Source organism: Chiloscyllium punctatum, chromosome 40 (assembly GCF_047496795.1).
Source record: "Chiloscyllium punctatum isolate Juve2018m chromosome 40, sChiPun1.3, whole genome shotgun sequence".
Lineage (NCBI taxonomy): Eukaryota > Metazoa > Chordata > Chondrichthyes > Orectolobiformes > Hemiscylliidae > Chiloscyllium > Chiloscyllium punctatum.
This window is the reverse complement of record NC_092778.1, coordinates 35,658,557-35,676,677: the sequence shown is the minus strand read 5'-3', so window position 1 is coordinate 35,676,677 and position 18,121 is coordinate 35,658,557. Positions and strand designations below refer to the sequence as shown.

The 18,121-nt window shown below is 40.1% G+C and overlaps 1 protein-coding gene across 2 annotated transcripts; it reads right to left on the bottom strand.

Annotated features, from left to right (window-relative positions):
* Positions 1–7,704: 7,704 nt before the first annotated feature.
* Positions 7,705–18,121, bottom strand: gnptg (N-acetylglucosamine-1-phosphate transferase subunit gamma). Of its 2 annotated transcripts, XM_072559544.1 has the most exons (11): positions 18,017–18,121; positions 17,658–17,712; positions 15,316–15,383; positions 14,881–14,935; positions 13,610–13,693; positions 10,183–10,276; positions 9,656–9,770; positions 9,210–9,292; positions 8,880–9,011; positions 8,471–8,552; positions 7,705–8,039 (listed from the first exon to the last, which is right to left on the bottom strand). In XM_072559544.1, the coding sequence occupies exons 1-11, from the start codon at positions 18,057–18,059 to the stop codon at positions 7,951–7,953; spliced, it is 900 nt and encodes a 299-aa protein (XP_072415645.1). In that variant the 5' UTR covers positions 18,060–18,121; the 3' UTR covers positions 7,705–7,950. The 2 variants fall into 2 exon arrangements, with proteins under 2 accessions (XP_072415645.1, XP_072415646.1); XM_072559545.1 differs by lacking the exon at positions 13,610–13,693.

The window sequence follows — 18,121 nt, the reverse complement described above, 5'->3', positions numbered from 1 at the left end:
CTATCTCTGCTGTTCTGTCTGTCTCTCTTGTTTATATTTATCATGTGACTTTGGAATGGATGGTCAAAATTAGAGGAATGGAGTTTACCACAAACGAATCATTGTGCAAGGGAAGGCATGGTCCCAACGTTGGCTCACTTCTGGCATTTATTTTTATTTATTCTTTTTATTTTTATAGAAGTGAAATTATATTGGAACAAGACCTTTGTCCCTCTATTGGTGCACTTTTTTTCCAGTTGTTCTAAGTCATTGAATGAATTATTTGGGATTGTGAATGCCCGCACTGTGAGCTTAGTGCCTCACAGTGTCCCACAGGAACACTGCATTTCTGACTGTTGCACTGCTTGGCACCATTTTACTGGCATTCTTGCTCTCTTGTCTCTGCCATGCACACAAACACACACACACCTGGACAAATCAAGATACCAGAGCACTTAACTAGAAATTTGCAGTGCATACAAATGGAACACAAAAATATCTCAATTAACTACAATTTGGTACAGCTGTTTCCTTCTTAAACTACACAGTAAATCAGTATTTTTTCAACGTTTCTCCCATTTATCAGGTTTCCACAATGCTATTAGTGAAAAGTAAATATACTTATAGATTAAACCATAGATTTTATTGTCCACATACTTTCTAGTAGACATTAACTGTTAAATATGCACATAATAACTCAAAGAAAATGCTTATCATAAATGGTGCCAAAACAGTAGGAAAGTGTAAATGATCAAGATCAGCAAAGACCATTTTTAAAGTAACTTAAAGTGCCAAAACTGCCTTAAAGATCATTCAAACAATTAAATGCCAAATATTTACCCCCACAAATCATTTTACAGAATAATTAGTTGTAGTTCAACAGTATTACAAACATATTTGAAAGGGAAAGAAACCTAAAGATCACTGGGCATCTTTTGTAATAAATTGACAAAAAGTAAAGTCCAATCATTCATGATCAGGAAGGTGGTGCGGTTACATGCAGTATGCTAACGAGTGAATTGATGGAATTCCCATAGTGAATAGCTTGTCATTGCTGTAGAAGTGGAAATTAATCTCTCCCCAGGTGTGTGAAGTTACTGAAGGTGTGTTTGTATACAAACTATTTCCCTCTATTACAGTTAACAAAAGTGTTAGGTTTCTTGTTTCTAGAATGGAACAGAATTCTGAATTCGGAAGAGTTGTTTAACAGATGTCTCCATCATTATGAGCTCTCTTGAAGCAAGAATTAATGGAGATTTAAAGATCTGGCTGGTGTCGTTTGCAAGAGACAGTTCCACTAACAAACTGATTTTTCACAATTAATGGATGAGCAATACAACAGATTTAGTTAACCATTCCTGATATACTGAATACCACAGCGCCTCTTAATGCCATTGACATTTCTCACCCATGTATTTGGACCTTTGTTCTGCTTCTTTTGTTGAAGTTCAGTGTCATTCTGTTCTTAACTCTGCTGGAGAGCCTGTACTCAGGCACCCTGAGCTCTCAGTGGAGTTACTGCGCTTAGGTGTATGATAAACCTGAATTCTCTTTCAGAGTGACAGTTTGTTGTCAGTGAGTGCTTCAAGGCACAAAAACTGTGATTATATTAGCTAGTGATTCACAACAGAAATAACTTGCTACTGTATACAATCAAGCATTAAATTTCTGTGGCTGTTAGTACCAAACTATTTCGTTCATGGATTATAAAGCAAACTTAAATCTGATCAAGCTTATGAACAAAAAATGCTAGACTTCACCAAAGGTCACATGCAAGAAATTAACTTCTGGCCCTGATCTTTCCACCCAACACTGGTACTGTATTGGGCACACGAGCCTAGACAACTTGTATCTTAATATTGTGAACCATCAGTAAATTGCAAAGATTTTAGCTTTTATTTTACCTCTAACTTTTTACTGCTGGGATTCAGCATGTGATGGTGTGTCATCATTGTCAGAAGGTGAATGTAGTGTAATGCATGATGACCAAGGGCCTGTGATTGAACTTCTTCAAAACACTGACACAAATCATTCTAATAGTGTTAAGATCTTAATAATTTATTTTAAAAATTCCCTTAATGGGGACTGTTTCTATATGAACACACTTTCAGGTTCTTTATATGCAAGTTCCTCAGCCTCGGAAGAGCAGTGAAACAGGAAGTAAAACTCCTTTCTCAGGGTATAAGGAACAATCTGTAATGGGAGTTTGTGAAGTATTGTATGGATGTTGAGCTGCATTTATTTATCTGTTTTTTTGGAAGCTCACTGAAAGGGAATAGTGTTATGACTGGGCAACAGTAATGAGGGGCTGTTGGAAAATCCTGCAGCCAGTTGCTGTGCACATCACTTCAAATGCAGCACAAATCCAATATGACTCTGCCCATTTTATCCCATTTATAATCATGTTTGTGTCTTGCAGCATTATTTTATCATGGCATATAAATTTGACTAATTTCAAATTTCATCGCACGGGTAGCATACAGCCAAACCAGTGAATAGTTATTTCAGACCTGTAATCGAGTACTTCATCCACTGTGTACTCCTAGGAATTTTGACATTCAAGAAAAATCACAGGAGATGCAAGAGTTGAGTGACATTACTGGCAAAAAAAATGTATTACAACAGTAACATATCCCAACTCCGTGTTTTATGTATTGATGTGGAATAGCTCCTATCTTAACTCGTGTTTAAATATAACTGAAATATTGTCTTGATATTAATTTTCTGTGTGGTCAAAGCAAGACCTTAATTGAATATTATGGGAACTTTTTTCATTTTGTGTATTAATTTATGAAAGCCTGTTGTATGCGGTCTAGGTGAGTGTATACAAACAGAATGGTGATCTGAATGGAATGTTCTTTTAGAAGGTATTTATAAATGCATAATCATTTTACTCTAGTTCATTGTTTAAATTGTTAACACTTAAGATTTTTACACTATAGCATTTATGCAGTGGTTTACAGAATTCATGGAATTATTTTTATTATCAATATGGGAATTAAAATAATTTTTGATCCTCAAAATATTCCATTATATATTGTTTTCCTTTTTCACCAAGACGTCATTTCTTCTCACCTACAGCCCTTTACAACTGAAACTACATCACAATTTTCATCATCTCTTTGAACTGCAATGCTCTGCAATGGTATTGAGGGATTTGCCTGAGGGATTTTTATGCATTGCTGATTTGTTGGATGTACATATTTTGGGCACCATATGGTTGAATGTTTACAATGGCTTCTCTTTGTGACCCAAGTCAAACGCACATTTTCCATACTTTGGCATAAGCTAATAGTTTCATTCAGTCCATCTTGACAGTTATGAAAAAGTTAGTTTGACTCTAGTTTTTGTGAATTTGAGATATTTACATCAGAAAGCTATGGCAAGAGTTGTAGCTCCCTCATGGGGCAAGTTTCTGATCTAAAGAATAACATTAAAATACCACTTGCAGCATATCAAAAAAAATCCTTTCATTCTGATAATTCAGCAAACCAATCTAGCAGTTTGCATTTAGCACATTCACACAATGAAATGAATGAATAGATTCTGTTTTGGTCTTGGCTGAGGAACTCAATTGGGCTGTGTAGAACTTGTCTCCAACCACAAGAGGGCAGCAGTGTTCTGCTACCCGCTGTCTGTAATACAGTAATTACTCAGTCTTTGAAAGAGCCTTCTAAGTACAGTAGTACCAGTTCTTTTCCTCGGTATTCATGAGAAACAGTCAGCAAGTATTTGTTTAATTCCCTTCTGATGAACATTTTTTTAATGCCCTTCATATCATTAACGGTGTTTTTTTTTAAAAATCCTCATTTTGACTCTGGTGCTTTGCTAATCTGAAATCTGTGTTCTCTTTATCAACCTCTATCCTACTGGAAACCTTTGCAAATTTAATGAAGGCTTTAGAGGTAAGGACAATCTCAGCTATAGTTACTTGCCCTCAACTGAGAACAATGCACCACAAACATATTTTTAATGCAAAGTTTATCTATATTTAAGCCATCTGTCACATTAGAGGTAACCATCTTGCTATAACAGTCTGTCATCATTTGTGTCACGGGCAGTAGAATGGAGCTCATCATTTTTGTCACGGGCAGTAGAATGGAGCTTTGGAGAAAGTGATTCAGATTGTGAAAAGCAGGCTTCAACATAATGTCTATTTTGTTTGACAGATTGGAGGTTATCGTTTCACCCAAAGCCAGTGACCAGAAATGCAGTTTTGTATTTCATCGGTTGTTAATCAAATATCACCAAAACTTGCATACAGTAAGCATTGCTAGTTGGTTCGCATTTATTGCCCATCTTTAGTGAAATGTATAATTTCATATCAGAAGTGAATCTCTGGCAGCCTAAGAGAAAATTCAACCTCTGAGATCTGCAGTTTCTGTTTGAATGTTGTAGGTAGTGCTGGTTCTGCACTCCTGATAGTAGCAACAATCAATCACACTGTCATTCGTGTGCTGCAGCCACGAGTCACACAGCACAAAAACAGACCCTTTGGCCAACTCATCCATGCAGACCAAGTTTCCCAAACTAAACTAGTCCCACTTGCCTGCATTTGACCCATATCCCTCTAAACGCTTCCTATTCATGTACCTGTTTAAACATCATTTAATTGTAACTGTACCTGCGTCTACCACTACCTCTGACAGTGTGAGAAAAAGTTGCTCTTCTGATCCTTTTTAAATCTTTCTCCTTTCACTTTAAAAATATGCCCCCTAGTTTTGAACTCTTCCACCTTAGGGAAAAGACCTTTTCTATTCACCTTACCTAGTGCCCCTCATAAACCTCTAGAAGGTCACCCCTTACCTCTTACGGTTCAGTGGAAGAAGTCCCAGCCTCTCCTTAACTCAAGTCCTGGTAGTGTCCTAGTAAAACCTTTCTGAACCCTCTCCAGCATAATGACCAGAATTGTACACAGTACTCCAAAAGTGGCCTCACCAACATCTTGGACAACCTCAGTATGATGTCTCAACTCCTATACTTAATAGTCTGAACAATAAAGGCAAGCATGTTAAACCACCTTAACCACCCTGTTGATTTGTGATGCAACTTCAAAAGAACAATGTACCTGGAAGCTGCAGTTTCTCTATTCCACAACACTACCCAGGGCCTTATCAATAAGTCATGTCAGTGTTTGCTTTACTGAAGTGCATTTATCTAAATTGAACTCCATCTGCCACTCCTCAACCCATTGGCCCAATTGATCTCTTTGTCATCTTAGATAATCTTCTTCACTGTCCGCTATGCTATACGTCCAGCTCTAATCTGGATGTAGTTGTCGTGGCTGCTAAATTACTTAGCTTTTTAACAGAGAAGCCCTGGGTGTTGACTTCTGGGGGGGGAGTAGGCTGGAGGCTCTAGTAGATCCATACAACCAGTGCATTAGGCCAATTAAAGTAACATGCTCAAGTCCGACAGTTTAGTGAAGTGACCTTAAATTTCTAATCTGTTGATTCAAGATGTGCAGTTGTAGGAGAATCCACACCAGACATTCTTTCAATTCAAAAATCAGATATTTCCTACCTATCTTTGACTAGCATCTCCCTGATGACCAATTATTATGTACTTTCCCACTGCTACTGAATTTGGATTAATTTGCTGTCTTATCAATCTACATTTACTTGGGTTTCTTGTTCAAGGAGCAACTATTGAGTGTCCTTGATAACTATGTACCTGTCAGGCAGGGAGGAAAGGGTCGTGTGAGGGAGCCGTGGTTTATTAAGGAATTGGAATCTCTTGTTAAAGGGAAGAGGGCGGCCTATGTAAAGATGAGGCGTGAAGGTTCAATTGGGGCGATCGAGAGTTATAAGGTAGCCAGGATCTGAAGAGAGAGCTAAGAACAGCAAGGAGGGGACATGAAAAGTCCTTAGTTGGTTGGATTAGGGAAAACCCTAAGGCTTTCTATAGGTATGTCAGGAATAAAAGAATGACTAGGGTAGGAATAGGTCCAGTCAAGGATAGTAGTGGGAAGTTGCATGTGGAGGCTGAAGAGATTGGGGAGACACTGAATGAATACTTTTCGTCAGTATTCACTCAGGAACAGGACATTGTTGCTGATGTGAATACTGAGTCACAATTAATTAGAATGGACGGCTTTGAGGTATGTAGGGAAGATGTGTTGGAAATTCTGCAAAGGGTGAAAATAGATAAGTCCCCTGGGCCTGATGGCATTTATCCTAGGATTCTCTGGGAAGCAAGGGAGGAGATTGCAGAGCCATTGGCCTTGATTTTTATGTCCTTGTTGTCTACAGGAATAGGGCCAGAAGACCTGGAGGATAGCAAATGTGATTCCCTTGTTCAAGAAGGGGAGTAGGGAATAACCCTAGTAACTATAGGCCGGTGAGCCTCACTTCTGTTGTGGGCAAAGTCTTAGAGAGAATTGTAAGGGAGAAGATTTATGAACATCTGGATAGGAATAATCTGATCAAGGATAGTCAGCATGGTTTTGTGAAGGGCACATTGTGCCTCACAAACCTTATTGAATTCTTTGAGAAGGTGACTAAGGAGGTGGACAAGGGGAAAGCGGTAAATGTGGTGTATATGGATTTTAGTAAGGCGTTTGATAAGGTCCCCCATGATAGGCTACTGCACAAAATACGGAGGTATGGCATTGAGGGTGAGTTGGAGGTTTGGATTAGGAATTGGCTGGCTGGAAGAAGATAGAGGATAGTAGTTGATGGTAAAGGTTCATCTTGGAGTGCAGTTACTAGTGGTGTTCCGCAAGGATCTGTTTTGGGACCATTGCTGTTTGTCATTTTTATAAATGACCTGGAAGAGGGACTAGAAGGTTGGGTGAGCAAGTTTGCGGATGATACGAAAGTCGGTGGAGTTGTTGACAGTGAGGAAGGATGTGTCAGGTTACAGCGGGATATAGATAAGCTGCAGAGCTGGGCAGAAAAGTGGCAAATTGAGTTCAATGTGGGTAAGTGTGAGGTGATTCACTTTGGTATGAGTAACAAAAAAATGGGGTACTGGGCTAATAGTTGGATACTTGGTAGTGTGGATGAGCAGAGGGATCTTGGTGTCCATGTACACAGATCTCTGAAAGTTGCCACCCAGGTAAATAGTGCAGTGAAGAAGGCATATGGCGTACTGGCTTTTATTGGTAGAGGAATTGAGTTCCGGAGTCCTGAGGTCATGTTGCAGTTGTATAAGACTCTGGTGCGGTAGCATCTGGAGTATTGTGTGCAGTTTTGGTCGCCATACTATAGGAAGGATGTGGAGGCATTGGAACGGGTGCAGAGGAAGTTTACCAGGATGTTGCCTGGTATGGTAGGAAGATCGTATGAGGAAAGGCTGAGGCCCTTGGCTGTTTTCATTGGACAAAAGGAGGTTTTAGGGGTGACTTGATAGAGGTGTACAAGATGATTAGGGATTTAGATAGGGTTGACCGTGAGAACCTTTTTCCACGTATGGAGTCAGCTATTACGAAGGGGCATAGCTTTAAATTAAGGGGTGGTAGGTATAGGACAGATGTTAGGGGTGGATTCTTTACTCAGCGAGTCATGAGTTCATGGAATGCCCTGCCAGTAGCAGTGGTGGACTCTCCCTCTTTTTGGACATTTAAACGGGCATTAGATAGGCATATGGAGGATAGTGGGCTAGTGTAGGTTAGGTGGGCTTGGATCGGCACAACATCGAGGGCCAAAGGGCCTGTACTTTTCTATGTTCTATTACATTTCTTTTTGCTGCTCTAATCAGGGAATAACAGTTTATATCTAGAAATTTAAAAATCAATTCCATATTTATTCAACTCTTAAAACTGGTGCAGATCCTCTATTTAATACAATACTTTATACAGTCAGAATAGGAATTTTAAAAAAACTCACAATTTCACATTTAATGTAAGCAGGATTTACATGAGAAATATTCCAGTGACAAAGGCATTTTATAACAATATTTCTGAAAGGGCTTGGTCAAGAATAAACAATTCATGTTGTGGTCCATGCCAGACCATCCACTGCATACTGCTCACACTCCGTCATCTCGGAGCCCCAGATCTCCACGCAACTTTTGGCTTCTCGGAGTTTGACCAGTGATGGTGGGGTTATTTTCACTCTCTGAAAGGACAACACAAGACATTTGAAAACCACAAGTAGAGGAAGCAAAAATCATCCCCTACGGTAACTCTTCATCTTCCTTCTCAATCCTCTCAAATTCCTTGTCATAGTCCAGTCAGAAAAAGGAAAGAAATAAGACCAAGGGTTCAGCTGGAGCTTGGGCTAAGGTAAGATATCCAGAAACAAAGTGCAGCCTTTCAAACCTATCTGTTAATTTGAGGGACAGGACACAGCTGCAGGAAATTAACATCAGTGGACCAGGCACTGAAAATATTCTGCAAATTTAACAGCAAAACCAGCTGCTCAGACACCAGTAGGAATTCAGGAAAATAGTATGATTAAGCTCAATTATGACCACTTGTATCACTGGGACAGTTCAGCTGGTAGTGAGGAAGGAAAAGCTTTGCAAACAGCTCAGCAATGATACTGACCAGTTGGCTTTAAAAAAGATATGTTGTGATGGGTCAGTAAATCCTTCAGTCGTTGGATCTCTGCGGAGAGTTTATTTCGCTCCTGAATTGAGAAGACACACATAGTGAACAAAATAAGTAACATTATGACAGATCCTAGAATAACTAGCCTGGAAATTCCAGCTTTAAAAAAAAATTGCATTGAATGAATATAGGAGGCATCAATGTGATACAAAAGTAGAGAACAGACCACTCCACTCGTGCTTTGCTTTAACTGAAAAAAGTAATCGTAGGTGTGAAGTAAAGTTTGGAATAAATTTTCACTTTCCAAATAAAATAAATGACAGCTGCCTCCATTTAAAGCAATAAATACATCACAACCCATCACGTACCTTCCATTACCCCTCAGCAAGCATCAATTTTCTTTTACCTCATTACACCTGCTCAAGGTGGTCTCCTGCGACTGGTTCTGCTCTTCTATCTCTGGTCGAGTCTGCTTTTCTCCGGTGGGTTTTAGGTAACCTGCGTTTTCAAATATCGCTCGCAGTAACTTCCTATAACCCTGAAATATACAGAACAAAAATTAACTTGATCAGAGGCTATATTGATCCAACATCTGGACAGTGTTCTCTTCACTCGAAAATAAGAGGTGCAAAGCAACCCTCACCTGAGGCTGGTTTTTGAATTCTGCAATGCCCCTCAACAATGAACAGCAAATTCACATAATTTATCAAAATAGCCCAGGCTTCATCAAACTTACTTGCTGAGTAATAAGGCCATCATAGAGTGATTGTTCTGCCTGGTTCCACTGATTCTGCAACTCTTGCTTCAGACTTGGATAAACTGCAAAAATAAATAAGTCTGAGCAGAAATGGTACAACCCATTTCCCCCTGCAGCCCTCAACCCAAACCAAGTAAGTGCTCTTCCACTCAAAAAGCCCAGAAATCCCAACCCCCTCAAATTATTCCAAACGCTTGCCCTGCCCAAAATACTCTTCAACAATAAAGTTCATTCCTCCTCTCAAAAATGTTTCCAAGTTTGCAAACCCAGTGTGAGTTAAGGTTGATAGTAGCCCCAATTGCCTCCAAGCACTGTTTCGTACAGATCATATGGATATGCAGGAGCTGCTTTTCATGTGGAAGGCTGATATTCTTTCACCTAACAGCCTCATTCTCGCTGCAAATGGCTGCATTTTCCTTACTCACCCAGTAAAGAATAGGGGTGGCATACCAGGGGCGTCTCGAAACTGAGCCAGTAGATACAAGTGTGGGGCTCGGAAACATGGATCAATTTGTGGCTGGGTCCACATTTAAGAAGAACCTGTGGAAAAGAGATGAGTTTCCACATGGGTATTACATGGTTCAGTTTGCCAGAGTGACCCAGGAATTGGTCAATGAGATAATGAGGCATAGACTAGTATCCCCTTACGAGAGTTGTCAGGGGAAAAAGTCGTTACTTGCCAAATGACTCGCAGCATAAATCCCGCAAGAAAGATACTGTGAATGTTGTAAATCTGAAACCACATGAGTCTCTCTAACACTTTTTATTACAACTGATCTTGAGGAAAAGTTGTAATTAACTTGGCAGTAGAGTGTGGAAATTCATTGGGTTCCAGCTTCCGATTACTGCACAGTACCCCTAGTAAAATATTGTTTAGGTTTACACGGGAAGAACGTCAAAGATGCTACCAATGAGTCAAGAGCCTGGGCACAGGAAAACAGGGAATGCGTACCTTGGTCTGTCTGTTCTTGGTGCCACAGGAATCTCCTTCCTTCATCCACATTCCCACAAATGTGTTGTTCTCAATCTCCCATTCCTGCCATATTCTACAAAACAGAAACTCTCAGATTCAACTCTATTTCATCACACCCTAATCCTAATTCAGTCCAACATTGTTCTGCACTTTAAAGAGTGACCCTATTTTCCATCCTTATCCCAACAAATGTGAACATTTCATCAGATTGTAGGAGTGACAAACTAATCCAACAGCTGGTTTGTGGAATTCAAAATACTATTCAAATTTGATATCTCTATATTCCCCCAGCCTATTGTGCATCCCTATGCACAGTATGTCCTTGGTGCATTTCTTGAATCTACCGGTATTGAAACCTAAAGTTTTATTTTTACTCTTCCCCTTCCATAAATTGCTGGACTTCGCTACAGACTTAGTATATATTTAGATTAGATTAGATTACCTACAGTGTAGAAACAGGCCCTTCAGCCCAACCAGTCCACACCGACCCATTTCCCTCTGACTAATGCAACTAGCACTATGGGCAATTTAGCATAGTCAATTCACCTGACCTGCACATCTTTGCACTGTGGGAGGAAACTGGAGCACCCGGAGGAAACCCATGCAGACAGGGACAGAATGTGCAAACTCCACACAGTCAGTTACCTGAAGCTGGAATCAAACCTGGGACCATGGTGCTGTGAGGCAGCAGTGCTAACCACTGAGCAACCGTGCCGCCCAATTTAGTTTTTTAAAAAAAATCCTTGGAGTCCTTCTTTTGTGAACAAGAGCTCTTTAAATGGGCATTATTCTGTATAGGGCAGAAATGTTTCAGTTGAGAGTAGTACTTAAATTATCCACTTTGTGAAATGGGGCAAGTGTTCATAGGAACACAAAAATTAGAAACAGGAGTACACCATTCACCATTTCAGCCTGTTTAACCACTGATTGAGATCATGGCTGAAGAAGAATATAAGTCCAAAGAATGACTGAACTCGAAACATTAACTGTTTCTTTCTCAACTGCCAGAACTGCTGAATTATTCCAGCATTGTATTTGTTACTGTTGACTTGATTGTGGCCTAAACTCCATATTCCCCACCTACTTCTGATAATCTTTGATACTCTTTTTAATTAAGAATCTGTTTTCTCTGTCTTAAAAATATTAATGAATCTGCCTCCACCACTGGAGAGAATGATTCCAAAGACCTTCAGAGATAAGATATCTCCCAATTTCTGTCTTTAATGGAAGATCCTTTGATTTAAAGTAATGTAATTCAATTCTCGTCTCAACCCATAAATGAAAATCTACAGTTAGCATCCCCCTTGTCAAGTCCTCTCAAGATCAGTGTCTCATGTCTCAATAAGATCACTGCTTAATCTTGATTCTGATGCACACAGACCCAGCCTAAAAAGGGTCTTGTGCTACCATAGCAGTGTCCCTATCTCTGGTCTGGAAAGCCCAGATTTAAATTCCACCTGCTCCAGAGGTCAGTCATAATATGTCTGAGCTGATTGATGTAAAACAAAATTTATAGGGGCCATCCTGTTCAATTGAAGATAATCAGTCTGTTTAGATTAGATTGGATTACTTACAGTGTGGAACAGGCCCTTTGGCTCAACAAGCCCGCACCGACCCTCTGAAGAGCAACCCACCCAGACCCATTCCCCTACATTTACCCCTTCACCATGGCCAATTCACCTAACCTGCACATTTTTGGACTGTGGGAGGAAACCAGAGCACCCGGAGGAAACCCATGCAGACACGGGGAGAATGTGCAAACTCCACAGAGACAGTTGCCCAAGATGGGAATTGAACCCGGACCTCTGGCGCTGTGAGGCAGCAGTGCTAACCACTGTGTCGCCCACTGACAAATACCGGAACAGAAAGATCAATTATTACCATGACTCGGATTCGATCCGAGGTTGCTGTAGCCACAACACAGAGTACTAACCACTAAATGATCACGGCGAGCCACAGAACGCCACGTCTCGGGTATCAATCAAACAAACCTCCTCTAAACTGCCTGTAATGTATTAACACACTTTCTTAGATGTGGAGATCAAAATTATATAAAGTACTCCAGATAAGGCCTCACCAACACTACAACTACAGCAAAACACCCCCATCTTTATATTCTATTCCTATTGCATTTGATTATGTTGCAGTTACACAGGATGTTGGTGAGGCCACTATTGGAGTACGGTGTTCAGTTTTGGTCTCCTTGTTATTGGAAGGATGTTATCAAACTGGAAAGAGTGCAGAAGAAATTTACAAGGATTTTGCCAGGACTCAGTAATCTGAGTTAAAGGGAGAGGTTGGACAAGCTAGGATCTTTTTCTTTAGAGTGTAGAAGACTGTCCCATATAAGACCTGTATAAGATACTAGTGAGAGAGGGTCATGACGACATGACCCTCTCTCACTGGTCTCTTTCCATACAGATAAGGAAGGACACCACTTCGACTGGGACAACACATCCATCCTTGGACAAGCCAAATAGAGACACGCACAAGCATTCCTAGAAGCATAGCATTCGAACCGGAACTCTATCAACAAGCACAACGAGTTAGACCTCATCTACCACTCCCTGAGAAAAAGAACCGGAAATGACATCACCAACCCAAAAAAACCCAAACATATAAATAGAAAGCAGGAATCATCAGCAGTGCTTCGTCCAGAGGCCCAATGAAGATGTTACCTAGTAGGGTGACGAAACGTCTGGAAATGAACCTTCCAGTTCAGTGAGCAAACCTACATCCAGAACCTCAACCTGAACTACAAATCTTCTCAAAACACATTAATCTCTCCGTGCCACACCAGCCTCTCTGCAATCTCTCTCCATTTAAATAATATGCTGCTTTTCTATTCTTCCTGCCAAAGTATACAACTTTTCATTTTCCAACATTACACTTGCCCATCTGCCAAATCTTTGCCCCCTCACGTCTTCCTGTGCAACTCAATATGTTCCCTTCACAATTTACTTTTCTGCCTATCCTTGTGTTGTCAACAAATTTTGCAATCATACACTTAATTCAACCAAGAAGTTGATAATAAATTGAATATTTGAGCCCCCAGCACTACTCCCTATGATGCTGCATTTGATTTAGAATGGTGGAACAGACTTAAGAGGCTGAATAGCCTACTCTTCCTATGTTCCTATGTCACATTTTGCCAACCTGAAAATGATCCATTTATACCTATTTCCTGTTTGCTAACTAATCCTCTATCGATTCTATTATGTTACTTACACCATGAGCTCTTATTCTGTGCAGTAATCTTTGTTGTGGTACTTCCGTGCATACTCCTCCACACTGCAAGCAGCTCACTCTACCTCCCAGCCCCTCTTATCTTGTGTTCTCCCCCACCCCACAACACACACACACACAGCCAGCCAACTTCCCACTCAACTCCCAATGGTGGATATACCCTAGAATCCCGCTGTAAGCATTCCAGCGGAATGTCTGTTCGTGTTGAGTGACATTATGGAAGGGGCAGAACTCATACTTGTATCTGCAAAGAAAAAGGACAAGATATAATAAGAACAATGGAATGAGACAGTCTAGGTGGTTTATTGCTCATTATGATTACTTTAGATCTTTTAAATACTGCCCAGTTAGTTTCACACCTGCTCTTGTCCTATTAAAATTTTCTTCTTCAAGCAGATAAATGTGATGTTGCAGGTGTAATCTAAATTCCCAAAAGACTTTCAATAAAAGTACAAAATGATAGACTAATGAATATGGTCAGACCCTAGGGTGCTAGGCCAAGTAGCAAAATGTATACCAACTGACAGAGATAAGTGGGCAAAGGGTATCTATTTACACTAGAGAAATGAGGTCCCTCAACAACTAATGCTAGGACCACTGTGCAGAATTTAAGATTCATATTTCTGGTTTAGATTTTGAAATCAATACAATTTCTAAATTTGCAGAGAATACCAAATAGGGAGGAATAGTGACAGCGAGAAGGCTTTTAAAGAAATGCTATTAATGACCTTGCAGCGTTATATGTAATAAGAGTCTTCAAAATTATTGAAAACTTTAATGACTACATTAGTCTTTCTTTCATGTGATGAAAAGCAAAACCCAAGGCTACTGATATAAAATGAGCCTCCTTTTGTGACCAGTGGGCACTGCAAAGGCTTGGGTTCATGATATTTCCCCAAAATAGTACAGTCATTGAGAAATCAAGTCAGGAATTCAGAAGAAAAGTGTTTATCAAGAGTGCAACAAGAATGCAAAACTCACTATCACAGGTAGTAATTGAGGTGACTAGTTATTGATCCATTTAAGGGGAAACCAGATGAGCATATGGCGGAGAAAGGAATATAATATTGATAAGACAAATGAAGAAGTGTGGGGAGAGTTTTGAATGGAACATAATGATTTGTTTTTGTCCTATATATTCTATGTACCAGCTGCCTTTTTAAAGGCTAATGTATTCGTTTTCATCATTCTTTCGTGTAGAATGGTCCAGTTTATAACAACTTGCTGCATAAAAATATTTCTTCTGATTTTAACTTTGGCCTCATTATATTACCCAAAGCCTTCTTTCAACATGTGTCACACCAACTGTTTACAAATATAATTCCCTTTAGATAACAGATTCCCTTATCACTAAAAATCTTTTACATAAAACACCAATAAAATCCACCCTCTTACACTATATTTACAGCAATAACTTAAATTGATACTCACACAGACTCTGTCATGCTGAAGCATTTCCCAGCAAGTCTGTGCAGATGAGCTGGGCCTAGATTAAAATAAAGCATAGTCAATTCCTGACTGGAACAAGGCACTCCAACAAACACACTTCCATTAACTCCTCCCCTCAGCAAAGTTACAATTCTTGTGGGCAATCACTTACACATCCGCCTCATTCTCCCACTGGCAAACTCAGTACTTCAGTCCTGTAATCAGAAACCCAGCTCCTTGCATAGGCAGAATCACTTAGTCCCCCCTGATGCTGAAACTCAGTCACAAACAAGCAGAGTCACAAATCCATTCCCACCCCAATACAAAATCATGTATACATCAGCCTCTTCTCTGGAAACACTCACAGTCACCAGCCATTGTCAGGTAAATAACTGAGCCCCCAATCCAGCAGGGAAGACTCCCATCAATATTGTTTACCTGAAATCGCAGCAGGATTGATTTTCGGCTGAAGTCTGTTTACTTGGGACAGGAAAGGATTGTTTAGCCTGAAAATAAAAATTAAGATGTATTTTATTTTTCTGAGTACGTTTTTTTTTTCATTTTTGCCTGTCCCTAATTTCCCAGAAGGCAATTAAGAGTCAACCACATTGCTGTGGGCCTGGAGTCACATGTAGGCCAGACCAGTAAGGATGGCAGTTTCCTTCCCTAAAGGATATTAGGCAAAACCTTTCTGGTTCACTACAATCAACAATGGAGATATGGTCACCATTGGACTCTTAATTCCAAATTTTTGTATATTGAATTCAAATTCCACCATCTGTCATGGTGAGTTTTGGACCCCTCCCCAGAACATTATGTGGGCCTATGGATTAAAAGTCCAGCAATAAAACCACCAGGCCATCTCCTAGGAAAGACATTTATAAAATACATTTGTATTCTCCTCTCTGCAACTTTGGTCACCTCTTCAAAAAAAGATCTGGCTCATCAGGCATGACCTATCTTTCTCAATCACCTGTAAATTTTCATGCTGTTAATTAATCCCTCCTTAATTATCGATATCTTAATTGTAAACTCCAGTAATTTCCAGACAATTGATGTTAAAACAACTGGCCTGTTATCCTTTCTTCAATAGCAGAGTGACATACACAATTTTCCATCTAAAGGAATGAGATCTGAATCAAAAGTACTTTGAAAGATCATATTCCCTGGCAATGCCAATATTTACTAATCATCGTTGAGAAGATTATGCTGAGCCACCTCTTTGAACCATGGCACTCTAAGTAGTGTACACCAAGTGCTGTTAGAGAACTTAAACATTGTTGAAAGGAATTTAGAAGTTGAAGCTTTTCTTGTGAAACTATCAAAACTAGGCTGAGAGAGTTCTGATTGGTTGGGTCAGCATTAACATATAAATGTATTTCAGGTTTGTCAGCAGCTTTTCTCCACCAACCAAATGCTGCTGTCAAGCCAAATAGACATTAATTTGCTTACCACATTAATGAGTAATGTGAAATATGGGCTTCAGTACCAGTATGATGTCAGGATATGTAAACTTTATCAAACAACTGGTCCCATTGATTGTTCAAAGTCAACCAGCCCATGTTTGTAAGCATCAGAAAAGTAAACACATCATTAGAAGTGATTCAACTATTGAAAATCATGTATTATCATTCAGACTCTGCTGAATTACACCAAAAATGAATTACGTCAGCAAAAGGAATTTGTAAATACATTATTTCTTCAAAATTAGGCGTCATGGTAATAGTCATTCCTGTGGCAGCAGACTGACAATTAGAATCTATCCAAATGAAAATCAAGATTGAAAGGTAATTGTTGTTGCTATATTTCCATGCCAGCGATGGCCCAAACAATCAGCACCCTCTCCCATGCAATATAAAATGGTGTGTCCACACACAACATGGGTGCTGGGGCAAAAATTAGGTGGTAGTGTGGGGTTAAAAAAAGGAGGAAAAAAAGCGAGTGTCAGACGTGCTGTTCACTCTGAGAAAAAAATAAAATAAAACGGTGTGTCAAATCTGTTTCCTGCATCTTGGTTCTAATGAGTGCAAGATTTTTAAAAACTTCAATTTCTAGTCACCTTCAGTAATATTAGAGAGTTCCAGGATTTTGACTCAGGAACAGTGAAGAATCAGTGAAATCGTTCCAAGTTAGGATGGTGTATATATTAGATGGGAAGTTGCAGACAGAGGTGTTTAAATGCATCTCATATCCTTGTCCCTATCAATGACAGATATCATAGGTTGGAAAGGTGAAAGAGCTTTGTTGATGATGGTACATGCTGCTGTCAGTGCTGAAGGAAATAAATTTTAGATTGGTGGATCAGACTCTAATCAACTAGACTGCATCGTCCTGGATGGTCTCTGTCTTTTTGAATGTTTTGCAGCTATCCTGATCACATTCCTACCTTAAACCTTGTAAATCCTGGGTATGCTTGCAGGACTTATCGGATGGTTACTCACTACAGAATTCCCAGCCTCTGATCTACCCTTGTAGCCACAATAATTTTATCACTGGTACAATTCGATTTCCTCTCAAAAGTAACTGCTAAGATGTTGACAGTGGGGGAATTCAACAATAATGTCAATGGTTGGGTTTTCTCTTGAAAATAGTAATAATCATTTAATTGTAAGGTATGAGTTGTTCTGGTCATCCACTTCTTTTAAAATCCTGGGATGGAAAGCATCTAATGCTGGGGATTTGTCACTCTTTAGTAGCATTAATTTTACACGAAGTCTTCTCGTGTTCTTATTCACTGCTGCCCTAACTAAGCCTTTAAGTTGAGCTACGCTTGTATTTACCCATAAGTGTTTGGCTCATCCACAATTTTCATTTTACCAGCTGAGACGATGAAAACTGCAAAAGAAGCACAAATACAGCCAGTTATTATCTGAAAGAATGGAGTTATGACATTGATCAAAATAACTCATATCAAAATATGACATTGATCAAAATGTCCTGTAGGCCTAAGCTCGAGGGGAAGGAAGACCCTAGAGTTGGTGAATCGTCGTTGAGGGCGGGGTGAGGAGTCGAAGCTGCCCTCAGTGTTCCCCGCGGTGGAAGGGGATGCTATCACTCCGGCCGCACCAGGGTCAGCTGTGCAGCATCCCGTGACCAACCAAGTGGCTGTTTGTCCCCGGAGGGGGCGGCAGACACTCACCCGGCAGCCAGAGCGCGAGGAGCCATGAGCCGGCCATCGCCATGGTGACCGCTCGCGCTCGCTCTCTCCCTCCCGACCACCACCACCACAGCGCAATTCCCCAAG

Coding starts and splice junctions, on each gene's coding strand:
- gnptg (XM_072559544.1), bottom strand. CDS start 18,059: ATGGCGATGGCCGGCTCATGGCTCCTCGCGCTCTGGCTGCCGG. Junction 17,713..18,016: donor CCTCGCGCTCTGGCTGCCGG/GTGAGTGTCTGC, acceptor CTTCTTTTGCAG/TTTTCATCGTCTCAGCTGGT. Junction 14,936..15,315: donor CAATCCTGCTGCGATTTCAG/GTAAACAATATT, acceptor ATTTTAATCTAG/GCCCAGCTCATCTGCACAGA.